At 36.9% G+C, this 26,309-nt stretch overlaps 2 protein-coding genes across 2 annotated transcripts; one reads left to right on the top strand and one right to left on the bottom strand.

Annotated features, from left to right (window-relative positions):
- Positions 1-876: 876 nt before the first annotated feature.
- LOC139144194 (uncharacterized) lies at positions 877-9,371 on the bottom strand. Its single transcript, XM_070714845.1, has 5 exons — positions 9,228-9,371; positions 2,841-3,047; positions 2,293-2,337; positions 1,687-1,839; positions 877-943 (listed from the first exon to the last, which is right to left on the bottom strand). Exons 1-5 carry the CDS (start codon positions 9,232-9,234, stop codon positions 918-920), a joined length of 438 nt encoding a protein of 145 aa, XP_070570946.1. The 5' UTR covers positions 9,235-9,371; the 3' UTR covers positions 877-917.
- A 9,398-nt stretch (positions 9,372-18,769) lies between these two features.
- LOC139144523 (uncharacterized) lies at positions 18,770-26,024 on the top strand. Its single transcript, XM_070715221.1, has 5 exons — positions 18,770-18,905; positions 21,324-21,438; positions 21,750-21,804; positions 22,664-23,293; positions 25,666-26,024. Exons 2-5 carry the CDS (start codon positions 21,349-21,351, stop codon positions 26,022-26,024), a joined length of 1,134 nt encoding a protein of 377 aa, XP_070571322.1. The 5' UTR covers positions 18,770-18,905; positions 21,324-21,348.
- The last annotated feature ends 285 nt before the right edge of the window (positions 26,025-26,309 follow it).

The following is a 26,309-nucleotide window of genomic DNA, read 5'->3' as shown; positions in this document are numbered from 1 at the left end:
GAAGTTGATGGCTTCAGACACATTTCTATTAACACTTCAGTACTTCAGTCGAACCTGTACCGCCCTCTTTGGACTCGCCGGCAGGCAAAGAAGCGTATCTGTCTTGTCTTTCCAAGATGGCGGCACTGTTCAACAGCATGTCAGTTTCTGACTGGCTCCTTCTCATAGAAGGCGGAAAGCGTTCCGTCGGGCCAGGAGCTAGAGACGAAAGTTGAACATATTAGGCACATTTAGTAGGCCAACCATGATGTCCGCAAGTTCGTGAAACTTTGCCAATCGAAAGAGCCTATATAAGGATAACAGTTGCACTCAGCCTGTCATACACTAATCACCCTCCTTTCTGCAGCAAAGCAACCGATTATACCAGCTGAAAGTCAGTCGAGGAGACCTTAAACGCATATCATTAGCATCTCATTGTCGGCTACATGGACTGTGTGCCTAGACTACCGTTTGTAAAAATATTTTGTCAGAATACCTTCCTTGCTTTATTTTCGACATTATGGACCTAAATGAAATCTTGCGGTTGTTCACATGGATCAGCACACGTAGTACTGGATAACAGTAGCAGTGAGCCGTACATTAACGTATCATATGTAATATGATCATATTTTGACATCAAATAACATGAAATACTTCCTATGAAATCCGGAACTGATCACACTATCAGGCCTAATATCCAATGCTAGCAGGCTACTATTTATATTAAGAAGTTAAAGATACATATACATAATAAATGAGCTTATATTTCAGCACCAATGGCAAGACATGCACGTTTACAACAAACAGTTGAAATTATTGGAATCGTCTTGTACAATAAGAGTTTATCACGAGTAATCACTCACCGTGATTGCCTTGATTTACAGTTACACAACATAGGTGACACTCGCCGTTGGAGGCGCACTGGCGATGTCTTGGACTTATGAACCAGCGGCGTAGCTGACACCTGAAAGCGAAAGAGCCGATCAAATTAATTCTGATTTTCCTGCACGAACCTTACCCCCACAGGGATGCCGTCAAAGGATTAATGGGGGGGGGGGAACCATTTTACAGTGGACCGGACAAACAAAACGACTTCAGCCCCCTTAAAAGATCTTTCTGTCAAAATCCCCAGTAATAAAGATACACCAACAATTGAGCAGACTAACTTCAAAGGAGGTGGCGGGGTTTAAGATAAAGCTTTTGTAGTGACATTTATTTTATCCGAGACATTGGATTCAATTTCCATTAGCTGTACTTGCGATCTGTTTCATCATTTTTGTTCCAATTATGAAAAAAATTCTTGTCCTTCTCTAAAGGCCAAGTCAAATGCATATATGTTCAACTATTCGATACGGACCGTACATATGCATGTGTGCCTCTACTATTTTGTGTTGTTGTTGACAGGTGAAGTTTCGTAATCGCGACTAGAATCTCCATTTGTCAACAAACAGTGGATACTGTACGAAATGTGATATGTTAGCAAGGTTAAGACAATAGAAATATTTCATCAAACGTTACAGCTATTGTTAATTTAATGGAGTGTTCATCTCATTCAATATCTATCCCCATATTCTAGTATACTTTATCTTTCTAACACTTGATGTATCAAACAGAAAATTATCTAGTATTTTAAATTAATAACTATTTACCCTTATCAATACTGATTGGAAAACTATATTTTGAATATAGATACAAATACATTTTTACCAGAAACACTATTTCTCACTTCTCTTGGCATTTGTCTCTTGATGTTTTTCATCTTTTTGTGTTGCAGAAACACAACTACCAACAAGGTGACCATGAGTATTCCAATAACACACACGAAGACAACGTCCAATCCCAGAGAGCTGCCAAGGAATCCTGAAAATGTCATCAAATTCAATGTCACCACAATTAGAGAGTTATTCAGTACTCATTACAGTTCTAGTGTGTAAACACTCTAAAGGAAGTTGATATTGGGATTGGTGGAGAGACGTTGTTTGTTTGGGTTTGTGTTCTGGACAATAGGGCCAAATAAAAACAACGTGTGTTTCAAGCAACACACCTTAGAAAAATTAGGGTAGGTAGGTCGGAGGAAGTTATTTTGATTTTCGTTGGATGGGACCAATAAAATACGGTAAAATTTCGAAAATTCGCTCGAAATGTTTTGGAAATGTGACATAAATATGTCTAGGGCCGATGGTTTTTTTAGAGTAGGTCAGGTTGCCGGAAACGTTTTTTATATGGCCTAGTGACCTCCACTTCATAACTATACCTGGCCATATCAACAACGAATCGAAGGTTTTGTTTGACCTTTCATTTTTCCATACTCACCTTGACTTGAATACATTTTATTAAGCGTCTGTTGTTGGAGATATTCTAGTGAAGTAAAAAGGTTAAAAACAAACTTTAGTTTATGCGAGTGTACTGACTTAGTCTGGGGCCTATCCTAGGTTACGCTCTATGCTATGCGCCACTTCGGTGGAAGCGTTGCGTACACCGTGACCGAGTAGAGGTCCAAGCCTAGTATTGACAATTTCCTTACGGACCATCAACAATTAAAATACACGGTCAGATGCACAAAGCCAAAGGCGAACTTGCGAGCAAAAACGCACATGAGTTTGTGTAAATTGATTTTAGTGCATTTCGTTAGGCCGGGATTTAATTCCCAATCGTTTTATTGGGGCCAGGTCTTCAGTTTATTGGAACATTTATACAGTATATCACCACAGCATTTGTATCGGCGTTGCAATGTTCGTTTGCTTGCTTGTTTTATTTATTTATTGATTGATTGATTTATTTATTTACCCTGGCCCTACAGCCACACGATTTAGCTTAATGATGACAAAAAAGTTAAGAAAATCTCAAAAGTCAGCACTTACCTTTACAATTTTCAATACAAGTTAGTGAAACTGACGTTATATCCGGATCATCGTTTGGCCCCGGACAGAGGTCACTGCAGGACACACACTGGTATCTGTCATATGGAGCTATACCTTCTCCCTGGTCAATACAGAATTTGTCTGGATCTCTGTAGCAGGATAGCTGACAGCTGGTGACGTCACTACCAAGTGGAGTAATCAGAGGAACTGCAATGGAATTAAAAAATGAAACGTATTCATACTAAATCTCTGATTGCGAAATATAATCTCTGGGAGCTCTCTCTCTCTCTCTCTCCCTCCCTCTCTCTCTCTCTCTCTCTCTCTCTCTCTCTCTCTCTCTCTCTATTAGTCCAGTCAATTTAGGGTTTAACCTAGGACTAATTGCAACAGAAATTATTTCTTCACCATGACCTTTGGAAAGGTCTCACTAATGACATATTAAAAGTATAGGAAAATCTAAGGGGTGCAAATCGGTTAAATTTGCATATATTCAAATTAGCTACATATAGCCTTTAAAATGACTGCTATACTCACATTTTGGGCATGTAAACTGAATTCAAGTGACTTTTTTCATTGCAACACAATTTAGTAAGGTTCAATAAGTTATTTCTAAATGTCTTGAACAATAAAGAATATGCAAATTAAGTAATTTGCATATATCACAGTTTTTCCACTATTTCAGACAAAATGAATGTTTAAGCTAATATTTAAACAATTTTTTCTCTATGAAATTGCTAAGGTTTTGCAAGAATCACCTGAAACAAAAGAGGTTGACCTAATTTGTATGCATAATTTGCATATTTTAATACAAAATGCCTAATTTGCATAATTGACACAAACGGTCTTCTGTATACAATAAGCCTACAATAGCTTCCATTGACATTTTCTGGTTATTCAGAAATGCAATGAATAAAGAGAAGAGTTTCAGAGAGTTACTGTTTAAATAAAAGGAATCAGAATTCTTTCTTTGGATATTCTTCTTTCTTTTACGACGATAAGGTTATTCATAAAAAATCATTGGACGTGCTCAAGTTTTTGACATCAATTGTCATTTTAAGTCATTTTCTCCTACAACATGTTCGACTGCAGTAAAATTTTTGAAGGAATATTTTATGCTTTTGGTCATCTTCAATGACGATGGAAATATTCAGTTACTAATAAATGGTTCACCACACTACAGTTGATCATCCTTCTCATTATTAAACTATCCTTCTCATTATTAAACTATCATTAGTATAAATACGAACATCATTTGAATCACCATGATGGTAGTGGTGATGACAATTATTATGATGGTCATTATCATATCAAAATTTCTTCCTCTTCCTCTCTGTTTACATCTTCCTCTAGGTGGTTCATTTGTTTACAGCCAGAATCCTTTTGTTGACAACAGAAAGTCTAGATTTTGCTTTCTGTCGGGGTATTCATGCTGCCTCAGTTCATTGTAGAACCCATAAGTATGGGAAGGATACTCAATGAAAAGATGTGAAGCATAGGATGATATAATTGTACTGCGTATCATATCAGATCTTAGATGTGCAAGTATCACTCATGGGGCTGTTATGTAATGGACTTCCCATTTGCAGATTATTAGACTTTTGTATTATTACCAATAAGATATCACTCAAGGAATTGAGAGACTGGCCAATCTGAGGTGAGACTTCCATAAGGTTCAAAATACAGGATAACCAATTTTATGATAATTTGATGTCAAAATTTGATATCCTAATTGATAAACTCGTTAACGGCAGCTTCTGTGATGCAAATCCCTTCACATCTTGGTTTTCTTGTTTCACGGTCATGAAAATTTGAAAGAGCAGCTAGACCATGTAACATTATGAAAAGTATCTAGATTTGCTTTACCAGTGATTTAGATTATCATGATTCAGTCAACAGATTTTTTCAGTTTTTCCTCAAATGCTATGGCTGTGTACGGTAAGATTTAACAGGAAATCTCTCTCTTCAGTCCACTATATGACTTTATATTAATTTTCAATTGTTGTCTTCAAGAAATTTCAAAATTTTGAGAAATGCAGTGTCCTTTGATGATCTGTAATGTCTTTCAGCTGATAAAGGAACAGCTTTCCTAATCCATATTTCATGATAATTGGCAGTATAGTATAACAATTGTACCTCTATATCATCATGATCATTATAAATTATTTATCATTATTATCATAAATTTCTGTATGTGGCTGAACAGGCAAGTTGCACACAGTCAAAAGTATATCTGATTTACCAGTGACCACACAACCTGGTCTTTAATTACATTTTATCCACAATTAATCTATATTAGTATACGGGTAAGGGTGAAAATAAAAGAAAATAGAGCTGAAATACAAATTTTCTTCAGCCTCCCTTTGTACAAAAGTGTTGGTTATTTGGCCAAGCATTTTGGTATGCATTAAGAAAATCCAAATCTTCCAGTAAGTTCCCAATGTTATTGACATTGTGCAAATTCTCTAGATAATTGAAACGAGCTATACGAATCAATCATTGTTTATTTTTACAGGGCTTTTCATTCTGTAGGCCTATTAGTATATAATTATTATAATGAGTTAAAATACACAGAAAATAAATAACCATGTCAATTTCTTTGTACTGAGCAAAATGTTCATTCAAGTTATAAAATGGACATCTTTCGATAGGAAGAATTTAAATATTAAATAACTTAAACAAGTAGTGTCTCTTAATGTAATTCTTATTTTACTGATAACATAATTAATTAAAATAAGTTGACGTCAATTTGAAAAATTAAAGAAAATTATTTTAGTGATCTCATAATGATTTATGCACATGAGGAATCGCTCAAAATTAGGTAAAATATATTTAGCAATGTTAGTAAAAACTTCCAATCTCTCTTTACGATATTGTAAAACTTTCAAGTTTCAATTATTACATTTAGTACAGTGTAGGCATTCCCTATAAAATCTTTTAAAATTAGTCCTTTCCACAATGTAGATTGTATTAGGCTTTGAATATACCATTCTTGGACCTTTTAAGTATTTAAGGTGAAGAAATAATTCATGTTCCAATTAGAAAAAGGAAGTGATATGGTTGACTTATTGGACAAATGCAAATAAGAATTTTTTTATCGCTGTAAGATATATTTGAAAACATACCCTGAACTAAAAACAAGAAAATGATGTTACATAGTCATTACAATGTCAGCTTATCTCTTAAATCACTTTCGTAAATAGATTATCAGCACCAGGTTTGTATATCATCTATGACCATTTAGCATTTGGGTAAATTAGCTGTCTTATGCACAACTTCATTAAATGCACTTTTCGCGATCCCTGGGATCGCCTTTGTTCTAGTCTGTAAGAGAATGATTGAGGTGTAAGAGCCTTTTGTTTTCCATTGAAATTGTAATCTTGTGGGTAAATTTTCTGATGAGAAAATCTAGTGCCAACTCAGGCCTCTAAACTTGAGATATGTAACTTCCATGACCCTATTAAAATTTAGTTCTAATGATCTCCGTTGTTTTTTAACATTATATATAGTCATTTATACTATAGGTCAAAAAAGGGAAAAGTAAAGAGGAGGGGCACATTGCAGTTATGTAAAATGAGGAATCTTAAATGATTTTATGCATTGCCTAGAAACACAAAAAGTACATTAAATAATGAAATTGCTTGAATTAAATATCAATTTGCTTATATATTTTTAAGAAATCTATTAACAGCAACGATTTTGTTCCCTTTTCTAAGTTTTATATTTATTCAAATTATGCACTGTCTCCCCACTTAACAGTCATTTTGTTTGTCATTCTATACATTCAATACAGAGTGGAAACAAAAACTACTTGTTGTATAGATTAAATATAATTTTTAAGTGAAATGCAGTGGCAGCCATACTTGATTTAGGCAAATTAGAAATATTTCTCGGGGGATAAAATGTATTCAAAAATATTGCCTGGACAAAAATTAAGATAAATGCATACATTACTTGAACATAATGTCGCATTTTTTTCAATTCAATATGCATATTTCTTTTATCAGTGAATGTATTGCTCCCATATTCCGTTTATATCTATACAAATAAGGTAATGTTATAAATCTTAGATTGTATCGGACTTTTAGTATGTCATTCTAGGTTTCTCTAAAATACACAAAGAAAATTAATTCTATTGCAGTCAGAAGTAGCTTATATAGTTATTAATTAGGGACATACAAAGAAAAACGAAGTGTTGTGGCGGCCATATTGGATTTATGCAAATAAGGAATATCTCTATGACGACAACATATTTTAATCAACATTGCCTGAACCAAAAACAAGGCAAATAAGCCCAAAACCCGCATATATCATGTTTAGCCAAATATTTTTAGTAGCAACATTCTATCAGCACCTAGTTTGTAACCATAATCTTTTTACATATATGCAAATTAGGCATTGTTTACATTTCTAGATTGTACGAGGCTTTTAGTATGTCATTGTAGGGCTTCTCTGAAATACACAGTGGATAAATAATTCTATTGCTGTCAGAAGTAGCATAAAAATAGTTATTAATTGGGAAAAATACAAAGAAAAGTGAAGGTTGTGGCGGCCATATTGGATTTATGCAAATTAGGAATATTTCTATGAAGATAGATATTTCCATCAACATTACCTAAATCAAAAACAAGGCAAATAAGCCAAAAACCTGCATAACATATCATGTTTAGCCAATTATTTTTAGCAGAAACATTCTATCAGCACTTAGTTTGTACCCATAATCTTTTTACATCTATGCAAATTAGGCACTGTTTACAATTCTAGATTGTACTAGGCTTTTAGTATGTTATTCTAGGACTTGTCTAAAATACAATGTGAAAAAATTATTCTATTGCTGTCAGTAGTAGCTTAAAAAAGTTATTAATTCGGAGAAAAACTAAGAAAAGTGAAGTGTTGTGGCGGCCATATTGGATTTATGCAAATGAGGAAGTATTTGTATGACGACAAAATATTTTCAACAACATTGCCTAGACCAAAAAGGAGGCAAATAAGCCAAAAAACCCAGATCAAAAGCATGTTTAGCCACATATTTTAAGTAGAAACCGTCTATAAGCGACAATTTTATACCCATGAGCCCCTTTACATTTATGCAAATTAGGTACTGTTGCACCCCTTAGATTTTATTATACTTTAGTATGTTATTTCTAGGAACTTTCTAAAATGCATGGTGAAGAGATAATTTCTGTTGCAATTAGTCCTAGGTTTACCCCTTTTTTGGCTTGATTGACTGGACTATTCTCTCTCTCTCTCTCTCTCTCTCTCTCTTAGTTGACTATTCGATAGCAGAGTTTATTTGTTACTTTACTCATTAAGTTTGCGTCAAATAATGTGCAAAACTACATGATCCCTTGTTCATGGACCGCCAAAATACAGTGAATTATTACATGTACCTTTTTAGGGGTTTTCCATTCCGTTGTACTTTACAGACTGTTTCCGCTGTTATGTTTGCTATTGAAACTACACCAATGATTGTTAGAAAATAGCTTCCTAAACACTATAAAAAACACATGACGATTTGAATGATCTCTAAGTAGGTCATCTGAAGGGGCAAATTTACATAATTACACTGGTGTTTTAGTTTGTATATGGTAAAGTTGTTGGTATGCTCCTTCCACCGTGAAGCAACCCAAATATGAATGTTTTCTGTGACCTAAATAATCTCATTTGATTTACTATTTAATAACAATGAACACGTGCTCGACAGTATAGTTACTCACAATGTTACACATCAAAATGAAGCAAATCAATTATAACTTAGACAAGATTTCATCAATATCTACGTCTCTAACCACAAAATAATCACTGCACGGTAAATCTCTGTGGCACGCGTATAGCGTACTTCAGTTTGACAGAGATCACGTGCTTGATATATCAATCTTAAAGTGGCCTTCAACCGGTTACTCTGTATTGTAGATCAAGAGTGTAAATACTCCCACGCTGTGTGAATGCGACACGGCTGAATGGACAGGTAACCTGCCATATCAGGCCACTAGAGCGTCACGTTACCTTACAATAGCTACCTCCCCAAGCAACCGAGATTACATGGCTTACTACACTTCTACTGATATTTCATCATCGAATACAATTAGAATGGCAGAAAGAACTGATAAATAAAGCAAATATCAACAATTTTCCCAACCGAGAGTTGGTATCATAGATATAACTGTCATAGATTATATTGGATTATAATGTACATAAAATAATCACTATCAAGCCAAAATCCGTCATTACATGGTCTGTTGCTAAAAGACAGACACAAAATAGCACAGAACAGACAGCAAAGTACAGATGAAGTCACGATGACCACTCCTTCAGAGAATCGATAAATTCCTACAGTGAAAAGACGCTTTCGCCATTTTCGTAAAACATTGAATACCATAGTCCTCTCACCTTTCATAGTGACATCAAATGTTGTTGATGATTTAACCAGCCTTCTGAAGTTATGTCGGGCGATTTGACGTGAAGAAATCGTTCAACGAGTATAGCGTCACGTGCAGGTGGCATCTACTGGTTTCGACATACATCAAAGGGGACTACCCCTGTCTACGGTAAGTTTCGTTCGAAGTAATCGAAGTTATCGCCGATGAGGGCGACCTACAATATTGATACAGGTAAACGGCCATCATCAGGGTACAGGCGTGTGGGCGCCTCATTTTCGCAAGCTGTTGCTTTACGGCATCGAAATTATGGCTTTTATGTGGAAATAGTCTCTATATCGCAATGATGGTTCGTTGTGTGAGTGAGCCTATTTGACTTAGAGTTGTACGTGGCTCGAAATAATAAAAGAAATTTGCTCAAACTTTCTATAAGGAAATTTTAACCATTTCCCTTTCACTATTAATAAAAACTGAGGGTTACACTGCAAAATTTCATACTAGAGAAACAAATCCCTATATTTACTGACACTTCAAATTTAAATGATCGCCGTCCCTGTGTCTACTCTGTAGGGTGAAATTTTTCATAACTCCGTGAACTTGACCCTACACAAGTGAGTGGTAGGCAAAATACAGTAAGTAATGTAAAAGTCCGAGAGTTTGAATATCTGTCCCCGAGTAGCATTAATTCTAACTTAAATTAAGGACACGTCTTGCAAGACATCCTTCAGTGATTCAAAGACAACACACCTACAATGAATAATTGACAAGTACATCATCTCGGTCGGGCAAGGAAGGACGAGAATAAGAGTGACAGACAGACAGTCAGGCAGAGACAGAGACAGAGATGGTGGGGTTTTTTGCCTGCTATACAAAAATAACATGATTCGTTGTCGTCACAAATCGCCGTAAAACGATGAGAAAATAAGTATACGTTGTGGTTCACAGCTTCATAGCCAAAAACGTCCGAATTGGACCCATACATCATTAACTATACTGCCCTTTTAATCATACATGTTCAGTTTTGGGTCTGTAAATGTTATGAATCATCAGCGCTAAAATCCGAATTTATACATTTTCTTTTCCAAATTGACTTATGTGATAGAAGCCTTGATATTGTTCTAGCAAACAAGGCTGTTTATGAAAACAATTTAACAGGCACATTCTTAGCTGGCAATCATTTTTCCATCCCGCGTATCAGCTGGCTGAGGAAGGGTGGCGGGGAAATTTTAATATCGTCAGCGAGTAGGCAACCTTTTTTCTTTCGATGAGTGGGTAATTTAAAAATGCCCCTATATGCAAGTGGTGAGTATGTTTCGATCGTTTGCTGGCGTAAATAGGGAAGGCAAATTATGTGGCTCACATGGGCATTTGTGGTTAGCAGAGTAGAGCGAAAGCTTTGTAGTATTATTTATTTATTTATTTATTTATTTATTTATTTATTTATTTATTTATTGTTTTATTTATTTATTTATTTATTTATTTATTTAAACGCACCATACAGCGTCTCTGTGCTCTTTACAAGACTAAAGACAGTTACATTATTAAGAAAAAATACCACACAAAGATGAAAAAGGAGAGTTACACTTTGAAATGATCCTTAAAAGGGTACATCTTTACACGTTGTTTAAAAAGATTGATTTAAAAGGATTGATTGATTACAAGGAAGTTCATTCATTAAAATCTACCCCGCACCTAAAGCATGGAAGCCCGGTAGCGTTTGGTCGTTGTCTTGGTATCCAGCCCCCTTCAAAAATAATTTATCCGACGAACCGTTCGTAGGGAGCGATGGAAAACACGGGTGTCTATCAGTGAATGGAGATATCACTGAACACTTAGCAGAGATAATTGTGAATGAAGTCGGGTTGGTCTTCAATTTAATTCTCTGTTTGATAGGTAATCAATGTAATTGATATAATTTTGGTGTTATATGATAAAATTTTCTTTAAAAGGGTACTGCAGCACACTGTATAGATAGATTGTAACTTAGTAATTTTTGTAACAGGGAATATCTTGATATCATAGGACAAGCTAGTGAAATTTGACGTCACAAACGCGTGTACTGGCTTAATTCTCAGCCTAGAGGTTGCCTTATCAATTAAAGAACGAATTCAATACCTATTCTATGCAGAGCAAAATACACAGATTTACATGCACTGCCAAACGACCAACGCTCGTCACGAGGCCTTCCTCCCTTATGAAAAATCTACTATTTCTTCTAGCTGCCATTTGTTACAGAATAGAAAAAAACTTTCACGAGGTGTTGCACATTTCTCTGCCAGCATCCAAACAACATCGTCATCATAGAGTAAAATACATATCTTCTGTTAGCTGTACGCTTGATCTGTATTTAAAAGCAATGCGTTTAACTGAACAATAACGAAAATAATAGCGGAGTTCGTATGCAATCCTAGCGCACACCCTTAGAAAAATTGAAACATTCAGACCTGACATTCTGATCTTATACACGCTTGGCAGTAGTGGACCTGATTGCCTGGTTGTAGTTTTAGGGATAAACATTTTTTTATTTTATAGAAGTTACATGGTTTGTTTATTCCTGTGATCAGTCGAAAGACCGAATACGTACAGGACCAGCTAAGCATATACAGGTACATTTGTATGTTATGGTAGAAGTTACCAGACACAAGCACGGACAGTGGAGATTTGAAGTGCACTATGTTGTATTGCATAATGAAATAAATGTAACTGAAATCGAAATATTGTCACTAATAAATAAAATTAATTAAGACAAATATTACTGAGATTTTCTAAGGGTGGCCGAGGGCTTGAAGGGTTATTTAAAGCAGTCCTTTACACAGAGTCCGCGTGGTATGGTTTCGCCGTAACAGACCCGAGTCTCTAGTGCGACGTAGCATGCGGCAACGCGAAGAACACCATTGTGCCGTTTCGATACACTTGTCACAGTTCGCACACGCGGTGAAAAGTGGTGGTTTCACGTTGATAATAGTGTTTCTTCTCTTACACCTTCATTGCATGTAGATAATATAGTTCCGCAACATATTCATTGGCTAAGTCAGTTTTGCCGTTTCGTCCGTGGTCGGCCCGGATCATACGAAGCAATCTTCCTGATCAGACAAGTGCCGCGCTCTTTTCATGTGTTATGCAGTCACCCTGGTGCAGTCTCATAACACGTCTATATATACATACATATCGACGAGCACCTGGTTGATATTAACATTATAATAACCACCACAATTTGCGTTAAATCTGAAATAACGTGTCCGGTGACATGTCATGCTAGTATTAGATTATGGAACTTTCGAACCAAGCTATGTATGATGTATGTATGTATATATGTATGTATGTATGTATGTATGTATGTGTGTGGGTGTGTGTGTATGTATATGCGTGCGTGCGTGCGTTTGTGCGTTTGTGCGTGCGCGCGTAGGATACAATAGATCGCAAAGTGAGGCAGAAATTGGGTTTGATTCTCCTAATTATTGTTCTATACAAAGATGAGTTTAAACTAAAATGTATTTTCATATCAGGCTATAAATGTAACATATACACGATCAGATCAAGGAACTACGAGCAAGTGTATTTAAAGTTATGAGCGAACAAACAATCGTTCGTTAAGATTATGCACTCAAGAGCTCGTAGTAATCTTTACTGTAAAATAAGTTGAAGTTTGAACAAACAATAAAACAAGAATTTGATATTAGTTATAAATGCGGCAGTGGTATTTCTAGGAATGCTAAAAAAAACTATAAAAATGATTCGTACTTACACGGGAAACGTTGATTTAATGATTAAATGTGGTAAATATGCTACGATGGTACTACTACGTGTACAATAGATATTCCAGCGTCTGTTATCTCTCGTCAATTGAAGAGAAATCATAGTTGCTTGTAACCTCCTTTTTATCTCGCTATTGTCCTCAATCTACTCATTCTACAGCTACTCTGTTCAACGTTTTTAACAGGAGTCGTCTGTGATATTGTGGAATAGGAGTCAGTGAAAAGATTCCTATAGTCTCCAGAGCATTGCCGAACAGTGTTCTTTCACTTTGACTTACACGGGCAGATGAGTTTCTGATTTACAATTAAAACCAACGTCTAAAATATTTTTGTCATGTGGGAGTATTTTTGAAATACAAATATTGTGTTATCGGGATATCATCGGACGTCGTTAAATGACAAAGGAAAGCCAACATGTAAACAAACAGCTGATTAATATCCTTCCATGGCAACAGATTCATAAAGAAATCATCGGAAATGCGCAATTGTTCAACATATTGGTGTTTTGTCGGTATGATCACAAGTAACTGTTGTCATACGGTCGACATATGCCAATATGGTTGTGACTCGATGTGTTTAATAGTGGGCGGGCGAAATTTATGGTTATAGCAGCTAGGGGAAACTCGCTTACAATTTAATATAACATCGGAATCTCCTGGCCTTATTCATAGATAAAATGCTGAGAGCGATATAGCCCAGAAACGTGGTTGTAAAATGAAAGCTCCATTAGCAGCAACTTTTATGGATTTTCCATCATTCAAATTCTTTTGTAAAATACAATTTCTCATTCACAAAATCCTGCCGAAATGTTCAGTGGACGTCAAATTGTCAACATACCTGTACGTATGGTATTTCTAGTGTAAATGTTGACACCTGCATTTAGTCCGGACTGAAAATAATCTATCTCGTCAATTACAAATTATCTGGTTCTAAGGCTAACACTGTATTCCATCGTGTTTCATGAGAAAACAAGAAATTTATAATTGTTTTACAGAACAAACTTTGAAAATGTTATCATAATTACAGCTATTGCCCGTCAAAACTATTTGGCTGTCCTGAGACTACTTTCATAACTTTGTTCAAGCAAAAATTATGGTTAGTTTTATAAATTGGTAACCGTACCGTGATACATCACATACGGTAATTTGTACCTGGCGCCTCCATGTCTGAAATGCCTTTTCAAGTAGCTAAACGAAGCATAGGGTGGCTTGTATACATGCAGTAATCCCCCTATTAATGCTGAGTATTTCAATGAAATAATCCTGAAACTAGCGATGGTAACGTATTGTAGAGAGACTTCAGGGAGACAAGATGGTGATCGAGGAAGCATCGTTTCCTGTAGAATAGATGTTAGGTGTATTCCTAGGGGTTTTTCTTAAATCATTAATTACACGTTAGACTTACGTATATGAGGAGAATGTTCTCAGCGACTCAGAGAGATACAAAACAACACAGAGGCTACGGGCCTGGCATTCTATCGCCACTTTGATTAAATTAAATCCTAAATTAAATTCCATTCTGATATTGTGACATTGATTTGTTAGCTCCTTACACGTTGGCTGATCTTGTACTACTGTAATTTTATCCGCTCATATGTATGTATATGTTAGTCTGTCTATCTGTGATTTCCTAAAAAGCAAGATTCGACTGAAACTTCCTATGCCAGTGTACATGCTAAAGCAAGGCTCGATTACAAAACTTTAAACAGGTGCCGCCAACTGGTAAATTTCATGAATTTCGCAAAATCATCACAAAACATGTTTTGAAGGCTGATATACCGATTTTTCGTATTTTTGACCTTGACCCAAAATTTGGAGGGGAAAGTAGAGCTGTTCGTAACTGCCCTCCCACTGGCATACTCGGAAAATATGCCCTCCCACTGAATTTTGATGCCCGCTGCCCTCCAGTATCTATAGTCTGCCCGCTCCCCACTCCCCACAACTTTTCACGCTCCCCTCTGCCCTCTCCCCACTACTGAAATTTCCCATTGCCAACTAGATGCCTACTAGGCAACCCAGATCAACGCAAACCGTGGTAGCAGCTGGCAGTATAGCTTGGAACATTGCTACCCCCTAAGTAAGGCGCTAAATCTCCCCTCAAGTTCTATCAACGTTACCACGCCGCTTTCCCCTCCCTCTACGTATCTTCCTGTGCCCACTGTCAAAAATTTTCTCCCCGCCCACTGAAAATAGTGAAATTTCTTCCCCGCCCACAGTAAATATAGATTTTTTCTCCCCGCCCGCTGATTAGTTTTGAAATTTACCCGCCCGCTGAAAAACTTCGCACGAACACCTTTTTGCACGAACAGCTTAGTTGGCGGCACCTGTTTAAAGCCCCATTAGCTGTAACTCTTGAAATTTGTTGACCTCAAAATATCTTCCTATTCCCTCCTGGTTTCTCTGAATTCCACCCTCTGAAGGGATATGGGCTTTTACTGCATTAGGAAACCATTCCTTTCAGAAACATTTGACAAGTAAATTCAAATTTTAACAGTCATTTTGATTTCCCGCCATTTTCAAAAATTGGTAATATTACAAAGGAAACAGAACATACAATGTCACAGTTGAAAACATTCACCCCTATCACCGTCCCGTGCCCCTATGCATTACAATGGATTAATCTGTGCAGTTTATGTGAAGATTTCAGTGCAGATGTGCACAGTACCCAAGGTTTTTGCTTTTCCGCATGGCGCTACGATTTAATCTTTGGGTAAACATCTAATCGCAGTTCAAATTACACACAAAGTCCCAGCGGGTAGTTGATAATAAGTGTATACACAAACCAAAATTGGTAATTTTTCACAAACTACTTCAGCTATAAAGTAAAATCATAAAAATAATACTTTAAATGAAATGATTAATTATCTTCAAGTTGAATAATTGTTATTTGACATAGTAATTATTTAAGCAATAAAGCACACCCAGCGACGGTATACCACGAGATTTTGACCAGTTCACGACATATATGCACGAGCGATAGCGAGTGCATATATGAAGTAAAATGGTCAAAACCGAGTGGTATACCGTCGCTGGGTGTGCTTTATTGCTATTATATCATAATAGTATATTGAAATTCTGGTGTGGAACGTCAAAAACGGATTTTTGCTTAAGCTGAGAGCTCGCGTGTATGCCAGCCGTGGTATATTGCCAATATACCACGGTTCTTTTTGCGTCTCGACCAATCAGATTGCTGTATTTGGGACATCAATATACATGTATGATATAATATAAGGTATTGGTGGATATCACGATAATTAGGGGCGACGTCAAAAGATCGATGTTTGAAAAAAAACTTAATTGCTTAACTTTGGGGGGGGGGGGTTGGCCAAATTAATTTCTGTGCAGTCAAAAACGATTTAACGTCTTTTTGGCAAATTTTACGATTTCAAGGCTGTTTTTTTATACGCTAAAACCGATCCAGTCACCCGTATTTTTGTAACTTTATAATGGTTTTCAATTTTTATTTAATTCAATGGTACATTGGTACGTCGTTTGAAAGAATTAGTACAGGGTATGAGTCAGCGATGTTTTTCAATTTTAGGTCAGTTAAGTTAGAAGGGGGGGGGGGTCTGAAGCCAAACTTAAGCAATTAAGTTAGATTTATTATATTGAACTTTTGATGTTGCCCCTTACTCTCTCAAATTTGATTCAATTTGGTGAAAATATTACTCACAGCACTACTCACATATATGTAGCAGTTTACTGAAAGTGATAAATATTTTCATCATATAAATTCATCTTTCACAGAAAGAAGATTTTTGTCAAACTCGTTTGTCAAGTTGTTTTGATTTTGGGTCACACAGGTCATAACATGTTTTAGGAATGCGCTAAGGTATATTTTTACCAAATAGCATAATATGCGTTTGTAAAATTGTTACGGATTTTTCACATTTTCCTTCTTCATTTTTTTCACATTTCTTTCTCCGCTCTGAAATTTTGCTCAGCAGGATTTCAGCAATGAACTCATTTACATACATAGTATAAATAATTGTCAAATTGAATATTCATATATCGTGGATTTTTTTCCCTACGTTATGGTCAAAATATCTTCTCTCAAACGTCTTTTTTGATCTTCAGCAATTCAGTTATAGATACTTAAAGAGTAACCTTATTGAGGTTTGTTCAAGCGATGATGAAATTAGTTTGAATTGTGATTGTAATATTTGATTATTCTGTAATTTTATGTACTTTTGGTCAAAATACCTGGTTTTCTGCTGTAAAGAACTTGTAAGCCTGCTTTTTAATTTTGTTGAAGGTTCCTAAGGTTGACTTTATCAATCAAATTTCTTCTAAAAGTTAAAATGTCTTGATATACAATTTAATTGTAGGAAATGGCAAAAGCTGGTAGCAGGAACAGAGAAGAACTTAACATTTCCATCAATCTCCGTTAGCAGCACAAATAGATAATGAGTTTCTTGCACATTGCAGATATCTGTTGTATTGCCTTTGGTGTCTAAAGCTGTGTCTGTCGTGCTCTTCTGCTTGCGTTATACAGTTTCCTTACTATTTTCGATCCGCAAAAACTTCCATTGTAAGCTGTTATTGTATTTACTTTATTCCATCTCATCATCTGATAACAAGCAGAGGACGATTCAAAATAAAACGACGTATCGTCATATTATTTGCAACTTCATATTTCGAAGATAGGAGAGAAGATAAGAAATTATGAGAAGAAATTGCTTTATACGTTTCCTTTTTGAGACACACGGATAGAAAGACGTCTTACCATTTTTTAATCCACCATCCAACTGGTGGAACACCCATTAAGCGGGATAAAGTAAGTATCACCGAATGAAGCAATATACATCAAGTGCCATTCTTAGGGCGCGTAACCAGTACCGAGCTTGTGTCTCGAATTCTCCATCACATTGTACTATGAGGGAGTCATAAACCCACGTCATGCATGTCACCTAGTGTACCATTATGCATTTGATTTGATGCAGTGAAGCTTATCGCTTTATGACAAGTTGTAGTTTTCGAAGAAGCAGGAACTGTCTAATGTTGTCATTTGTTGTCGATATAGAGTCAGAAATCTATCCTCTACACACATACGAATTGTTAATATATATGAAGTTGTAAGCGGATTACTGATCAAGTAATGCAGGAACGAAATGATATCATTTTATCAATTGCCTTGAAGAACTCCGGAGTTTGTTTGTTTTGTTTTGTATATTTTTTTCTAGGGTTTTTTGGATAGGATTTTTTCTTGAGAAAGATAAACTAGCTCTTTTATTATTAGCTCAAGCGTAAATATACTACATCGAAGACGTTTACACAATATGGCTTCGTTTATTGAGTCTGTTGTCAAAGTTTAAAGGAAACAAAAATGAAATATTGGCACTTTCTTGCGTTTGCAGGCGCGAGCCGATTTGAAAAACTTAGACAATGTTACCCATGGGTAGTCATTCAGTCCAAACAAATCGGCAAACAATTGTCAAAATCACACACATGAAGAGGCGAGTAGTTGAGAGCAGTCTGGTGTGACATCGCATCGGAACGAAACCTCAATACCACAGCCGCACGGCGTACACTGAAGGCATCCAGGCTAGTTGGTCTCCATGAATTTAGTACACCAAGGATTATGCATCGTAATAGTAATTTAGTCTCCTATATAATTCATCGCCCATTGCCACCGGCTTAGCCTCTCCGGTTTACCGTATGGATTTATCAATATTTGTATAGCGCCATTGTTTGGTTCAAGCGAGCTGTAAAATCCACATACCCGTAACCAATTGTCATCTGTTTCCATGCGCACGGTGCCGTTTATTTTTCCATTAACGGTCATGACAAGCATATCATCTTGAGAGTTGTTGCTCTTTAACTGCAAGCACAGGGCTATATACCGACGGTAGCTTGCCTCCGCAGTCATTTCTTCTTTGCTACGGGTCTGGAGGAGACCAACGGGACGGTGTTCTAGCCAAGAGGATTAGCCGGGTAAGTGGTTAAACTGCTGTTAAACGGTTGACAAAGCGAGCATTGATATCAGTTTCAGGTTTGTGTTCTCTAAACAAACTTCAATACTTGTCTTTAATACTGAAATGAGTACTTCTGACATGCACAATAATTTACGGTTTTTTTCAATTCTATCGAGAAATAACTGATCACAACACAAAGTAAGTATGGAATATCTGCGCAAACTTTCATTCGTAGTGCAAAGGCCGACTATTGGCAAGATTGTGTCAAACTTCACTAGATCAATCACTCTGTATGCTGTCGTTGCTATGCATTCATCAACGAGAGTGCATTTTATTTTTATAGTTGATATATCACTATTTAGCGTGTCGGGAATTGCGTGTTTACCGTCCATTAATTTTCTGGGTTCGATTTTTGTAAGCGAAAAGTAAACGTGCTTTAGAATTTACCAGAGATCAATTCTCCTTTTAGTTTCTGTGTAGAAACGAACATTAAACTGAGTATTTTTTATTGATCGGTGTCTTCTACATTGAGATTGAATTATTATGGACGTCGATTAATTTCGATGAATAAAACGCAAAAATTGTAACCTCTTCACAGTTGATAATCTATCTACCGATAGGTCAAAATCTCAAACAAACCTTGCTCCATAAAAATCAATTTAAAACTTGGTACTGCTAACAAAACAATCAAAATGACCAACGATATATATCCTGTTAGATTTATCGGATAATTGTTTTGTACTGCTGTTATCTGAAACCATACCATACGGGCTTTACATCGAGCTTTGTCTCATTAATTGACAGCAATAATTCTTGTAAGTTTCTATTCTCTTTATGCAATGTTTACTTTTATCTGCTGGTACACGTCAATAAATATTCGTTGAAACTTCAAATTTATATCCATAGAGTTGACTGTTCATCATATGTCTTGATTTTCGAATTTAAGGATGCATTATGTTGTCGAAAATCATCTAGAAATCAGAGATAAAGTAAAAAATAGTGCCTTAAAGTTGGAAGAGATAATACTGGATCTATTTAACATTAAATTACATCATCGTTATTGTTATTTTTTAACTTACGTTAAAATCATACCAATGAACAACCGTAAGAATGAGTAGATTTCGTTCCATTTGAACACATTACACACAGAATACCATACTTTCAGTTATTAGCTGCTGTAATTGGAAATTAGACTTAATTTCTTTGGATCACTTGTTTTGTGAAGGGGTATTCTAATATCAACAGTTGTGTAATCAAATGCTATCAGGAAATGATTACGTTTTTCTCTGCTTTCTGTATTTCTCGGTATAAAGCACTGCATTTCAATTTGACGATAACATGTTTTACGTAAAATTCTGCCCTTTGATAATGGTAATTTGATGACGTATTGGTGACGTATGTTACTATGTTGCTACAACAACACACAGGGCGGTATCGGAGAGGAACCGTAGTGTCTGTAATGTTGCTTCTAGGCTCAGTTTGATGACACATGCCAGAATTAATAACAGATTATGTTCAGTTTATTTAGCGGCCACTAGTCTGTTGAAAATAATCAATCGAAGATTGAGAAAGAGGAACACACAAACACACAGAGGTAGGCAGACAATCACAATCTACCTGATCATCTAAGTGCAAGCAACGATAGCTCGAGACAACAAAGCGGATTGGATAGCATACGTGTAAGTTGGAGAAACTTAAACATAAAGCGGAACTAAATACTAAAGGAGGTAGGCAAATTTCGCGATTGGCGTGATTCGTTTGCCCGAGGATAATCAAACATAGCACCATATTTATTTTGATGATTAGACTCACTTAACTTCATTGGCTGTTAAGGAGCATTAATTTTCATAGAGACCGCGTTTTATGGACCAGATAGCACATCGGTTTGTTGCTATGCGACAAACTGTTAATAGCACCCAGGGCCATCAGGCCTAATTTTAAATCACTGAACACAAGGCAAACAGCCGTTAGAAACTTATACCGGGTTTACTTTGACAGCCGGCCGCCTAGTTCCGCTCTATCTGCTCTGTTTGCTACGTAAAATATCAAATATATTTCTTCACTCAGTATGTTCGTCACGCCGAATAGACGATGTATCGTCCGCGGAAAAATTACTTTGCGCTTTTAATTACGGAAAATTTGTACGAATATTTGTATAAGACGGTGTCTGTGATCGTCCAGTTTAACATGGACAAAACCTAGATTTTTTTCTCGTCGAATTTCAAAAAAAAAACGGAATAAAGTGTAATGGGCAATGTTCATTCCTCTTCAGGTGGAAACTAGGGTAGCAACGATATCAAACATAGAAAATATTTTTTCATAGTTTGAGATGACAGATGAATGAAATTGGGGTATTAATTTTAGGTAAATAAATCTGAACCATTTTATCAGTATTAGAGTGGCATCAGTTTGTGTCATAATTCACTCTGATCCTATGGTACAACCTTGCTTGTAACAGTGAAAATATGGAACGTGGCTTGTTCTTCTGCATAGTGTATCTGGTATTAGTGGTTGCTAGTAGTGCAGTGTCTCTCACGGAAAACGTGGCTCAACAGGTAAGCTCTGAATTATTAAATTCGAAAGGTGTGTTGCTGACGTTATGACTAGCCCCCTTCCTTCAAAAACTAGGAGAAGAAAATGTCATGATTCTATTGTCAATAGCTTTCAATGCGTGACTCTTTCATTGGCATTAGTGAATTGTTCCTTAAAATACTCGAGTGGTGAACATGGCGATTTGCATAGTGGCAACAGATGTATTATAAAGAAAATCTTTCAGTCGACCAGAAAAACTGAACGTCGGCCCTCTTTCAGGCTTTTCATAGGTGCTCTCTCTCTCTCTCTCTCTCTCTCTCTCTCTCTCAAACAGCAAGACTTCCTGGAATACATGCGTTTAAATAGGGAAACGGAAGCAAAAGTGACTCGTAAGTACTTACAATGTATAGAGACATGTTTTGATATTCAGCTTAGAGAATCGACTTTAATCAGCGTAATGTCCACACCTCAGTTTATTTTCGTACCATGTTACTCAGCTCACCACAACATATCGTATACATCTAACTAGTCATATGAAAAGTTTTCAAATGTCTTTTTGCCTTGGGCATAATATTATTAGCCGGCAATGTCAAGTGCTTTTCATGTGAACACAAATCTTACGTCATTTATTTTGAATTATTTCTTGTTTTATTATGATGACCTCACATGTTCGCTGGTAGATGTTTTGGTGAATTCGAAATAAGTATCATGAGCTTCATCATAAATTAGTTTAATCTTTCTATTTGTTATGAGTTATTAGAACTAGATCTGTGAATCGGAAGTTAGGGGCGGTGTAACGGTGATTAAATCATATCAGTATATTGATGACGCAAGAACAGCGATCTGATTTGTCGAGACGTGAAAATAACCATGCTATATGCGCGATATAGCACGGTTGAAACACTCGCCATCTTTCAGCCAGAGAAAAAATTTCAGAATTTCAGAATTTCAATATATTGTTAGGATATAGTGGCAATAAACCACCCAAAGAACGGATTTAGCACTCAGTTTTGACCAGTTCACTCCATATAAGCACATGCTATCGCTCGTTTACGTATGTCGTGAACTGGTCAAAATCTCATAGTGTACCGTCGCTGGGTGTGCTTTATTGCTTAAATATATCACCTTACCACTACTGTTGAACAGTTTTCAAACGTAAATAGTTATATTCAGTCCATTGACAGTGACACTGATTGCAATTTGACCTTGTGATACTCAACTGTACTTTTATACTTTCATCACACGCAGGTGAATTGCCTTCACCAGTGGAGACGAGTTTGGCCAACAAACAACTTGTATTCGGACCGGACGAGCCGAAAGAGGTTTTAGTCAACAACGTCATCACTGTCGACCTGGCAACGGTTTCTGCGTGTCACTGGTTAAAAGTAGACTCTACACAAACCAGTGTAACAATACTATGGAAGTACAGTACAAGTGCCATTATATCACTGGGTGTCGTCTTCGTCCAAAGCATCATACCGCGACCTATAGTCCACAACAACATGCCTAAGTACTCGCTTCCAGATTTGTTACTGGACGACAAGCGTTGGCATCATGTCTGCGTCACGTGGCAGCAGGAGGACGGACTGTTGAAGTACTACGAAGACGGTGAACTGGTCGCAAGTGGTCCCGATCACGGCTTTATCCAGTCAACCATAGGCCCGATTCAGAAGGACGGGGTCCTGTCGTTCGGCTCTAATGGAAATGAGCTGTCATTCCATATCACGGGATTCAATCTATGGCAGCATATCCTCAATGACAATGCTATCCTTACCCTGTCTCAATGTGAGCAGAATGGACTTGGGGATTTATTTTCGTGGCTGAATGCTAACCTTACCTTGGCACCGACTTTGGTAGAAAAATCGGATGTATTTTACGGTAAGTCATTAATTGCCAACACCAACATTGGGACCAAGACTAAATCTTTTCTAAAGATAGAAGCAAACAAAATGCTGAGTCAGTCTAAATCACCAAGCATGACACGTGAGAGCATTAGAAAGAAAAAAGTAAGCTTACCAAACAGTTAGTAAATAAAACTCCACTGATACGCTACTTTGAGGGACTTGAAGTCACCGATGTCAACTTGAACCATCCCCTAGATGATCAACGTCCCTCTCTGTGTCCTCCGTAGAGCATGAACAGTGCCTTCTGAGGATGGTCAAATTTTGGCAATTTTACACGCCAAGAACTGACTTACCAAATTAGTGTAAACACTGATCGCTCCTAGGCTTGTCCAAAAACTACGCTGTGAGCCTAGAAGAGGCACTATTGTCACACAGATCGTCACAAAAGTTAAAAAGCAACGTTCGTGTAGGAGAGTTTGGCTCAATTTAATAAAAAAAAAATTACTTACTGCAATATTTTAAACGAACAAAATTATAAACTACTTTGTACTAGAGTGTATTATTCATAAACATGTCAGAATTAGCGTAATTTAATACGATTCCGAACGTCTACTCGCTTTCAACCGTCGTCATGTCATGTCAGTCACACTGGCTTAATTTCGCTCGTCTGAGAACCACGCAGACTGCCGGACTCTACATAGCACAATGATATACCACCAAGATAGCATGGCAGCGTCAGAAAAGACAGAGACAAGCAGAAGAACCCGGTAGTATCACTTACATGGAGGATGTGGCTGAGCACCAATGCTTGTTCCGCAAAATTTCAAAACACCCCGGCCTTATCTGGAAGTTTTCAACATCAAAGACAAGTCTTATTTTGAGAATTATTGAAGAAAATTAGACCAAAAAGCGTCCCCTAATTTTCAACTAAAATCTAAAAGAGGGAGAGATGACATCGAAATTCAGTTACAATCACGTCAATGCTGTATAGAGCAATGAGACTCGAGACGGTTTCAACACATCAATGAAGTCTATCGATATTATCTAAGCCAGTTAACCTTGAACTTCATTATAATCAGAAGCAACATGACTTTTGGGGGGGAAAAGTGTACATCTCTCATTTTCAATCCAGCACTGGCATGGCTCAATCTTGGGAAATTATTTAGCAGGTTTCTGATTGTATTCTTATCATTTTACTTATCAGCTTTTGAGAAAAGATACCTCTATTAACTGTTTTCATGGACAGTGACAATGAAAGTTAAAAACGCCCCTTTTGAGTGCGGTGATATTAGAAATACGCATGCGCAACGAGAATGTCATCACCCGATACAAAATGCAATCAGAAATGCCAAGCAAATACTCCTACGCTGAAACTCGAAAGCGGCAAAACGTCTTTTCCCGCTTTTCAGCGATTGAAGTTAAAGTTGTGTATTCCCAAACATAAAAGAACGTCGCTACCAATGTAAACAGAAAACAACATTTTTGGGACTCTATGACGCGACGTCATCTTTACAGTAAATGTTAAGGTAGTATGCGCCTCGAAAGTGAAAGACTTGAACTTTTGCTCAAACTTTCCTCGAGGAATATTTCAATCATTCTCTTTCAAAATCAAGAATATAAATCGGGGTCACCGTGCAAATTTTTGGTACTAGAGAAAGAAATTACTCAAGATTTATCGATATTTGAAATTCAAAATGGCCGTCACCCCTGTGTTAACTCTATGGAGAAAAAATAAAATTTTCGATTTTCGAAAAACTAAGCCGATGGAAAGTTTAAATTCTTAAACCAAGAGCTAGTCCCACAAGTGGTATATCAGAAAAGAATTGTAAAAGTTTGAGAGTTTGAATATCTGTCCCCGAGGCACATTCTACCTAAACTTGACGAGGTTGTGCTGTCACATATACGGGTAATTATCAGACACTATAAACACTCAGTCTGACATCAACACCTTGCACTTTTGAATTTTTGTTCAGGAAGGCTTTTCACCGAAAGAAAGGAATTTCGTTTTCCCTGAAATACGCAACAATCCGAGAAGTCCTTTAATTTTTCCGATGAAAATCCAGTCATACTGAGGACATCCTCTCTGCTTCCACGTCCTCGTCCGTTCTCGTTTCTCTCTCTAGCTACAGTCTTCCTTCATCTGAAAAGTCATCATGCATGATGTTGATCTACTTAAGCTTACGTTTAAAATGTACTTTGTATATTTGAAACTTATATCTTTCCGTTTGCCAAAGTAAAGACTTGGATGCATGACGTATTATAATTTTTCATCTTTACATTCCAGTCCAAGTCCCTATATCATATTGCCTCAAACTTAGATAACTGTAAAAGAATGTTCACAAAGTAGAGCAAAGGAACTGTTTACAAAGTAGAGCTCAACGCGTTGTATAAAATTTCCCATTTTAGAGCAAGGACTGTTCCCACTATGCATGGGATGTACTCGATACGAAATACGCTTTCAACGCGCAACTTATCAAGAGGCGCAATCCGAGTGCCACAGTATCGGTGAAGACTCAAAGTTAGCAACGATAGCTGATGTCCAGACACAAGAAGCGATATCCTCAACGATCTATACCTACTGTGTTGACGCTCTAGTGGCAAGGGGATTTTGGATAGGACTTAGTGACAGCCAAGTTCAAGGTACATATGTGTGGGACGATGGCACGCCTCTCTCGGAAACTGGTTACGAGAACTGGGCACCATTTGAACCGAATAACAAATACAAGAGTAGTAGGGGTCACCAGGACTGTGTACAGATGTGGTGAGTAGTTTTCTCTTCAAGGTGACGGCTTTTGAATCACTGTTTGGCCATGTTGGTAGTAGCGAGACTCTAGTACCTGTAACTAAGGGAGCGTTCAGTTATTACGGCCGGGGGTAGGCCGGCAAAATCCAGAGGGTCACCTTCAATTTTAAAACTGCGAAGGAGGGGGTCATGAATTTTTCAAACAGCACAGAGGGGGTCACTTGATTTTCATAAGTGTCCATCCCGTCAAAAGCAGTTTCAGTGTTAAAAAATATAGTGGGGAAAAAAAGTAATTCTCTGCATGATT

Source organism: Ptychodera flava, chromosome 11 (genome assembly GCF_041260155.1).
Source record: "Ptychodera flava strain L36383 chromosome 11, AS_Pfla_20210202, whole genome shotgun sequence".
Classification (NCBI taxonomy): domain Eukaryota; kingdom Metazoa; phylum Hemichordata; class Enteropneusta; family Ptychoderidae; genus Ptychodera; species Ptychodera flava.
The sequence above is the reverse complement of the archived record's forward strand: the minus strand, read 5'-3'. Positions and strand labels throughout refer to the sequence as shown.

Excerpts from the sequence above, each read along its gene's own strand:
- LOC139144194 (XM_070714845.1), bottom strand. Across the intron at positions 1,840-2,292 it reads TAAAATGTATTCAAGTCAAG|GATTCCTTGGCAGCTCTCTG; the intron begins GTGAGTATGGAA and ends TGACATTTTCAG. Across the intron at positions 944-1,686 it reads AGTGAGAAATAGTGTTTCTG|GTGTCAGCTACGCCGCTGGT; the intron begins GTAAAAATGTAT and ends TTTCGCTTTCAG.
- LOC139144523 (XM_070715221.1), top strand. The coding sequence starts at position 21,349 with ATGGAACGTGGCTTGTTCTTCTGCATAGTGTATCTGGTATTAGTGGTT. Across the intron at positions 21,805-22,663 it reads AACGGAAGCAAAAGTGACTC|GTGAATTGCCTTCACCAGTG; the intron begins GTAAGTACTTAC and ends CATCACACGCAG. Across the intron at positions 23,294-25,665 it reads AAAATCGGATGTATTTTACG|AGCAAGGACTGTTCCCACTA; the intron begins GTAAGTCATTAA and ends TTCCCATTTTAG.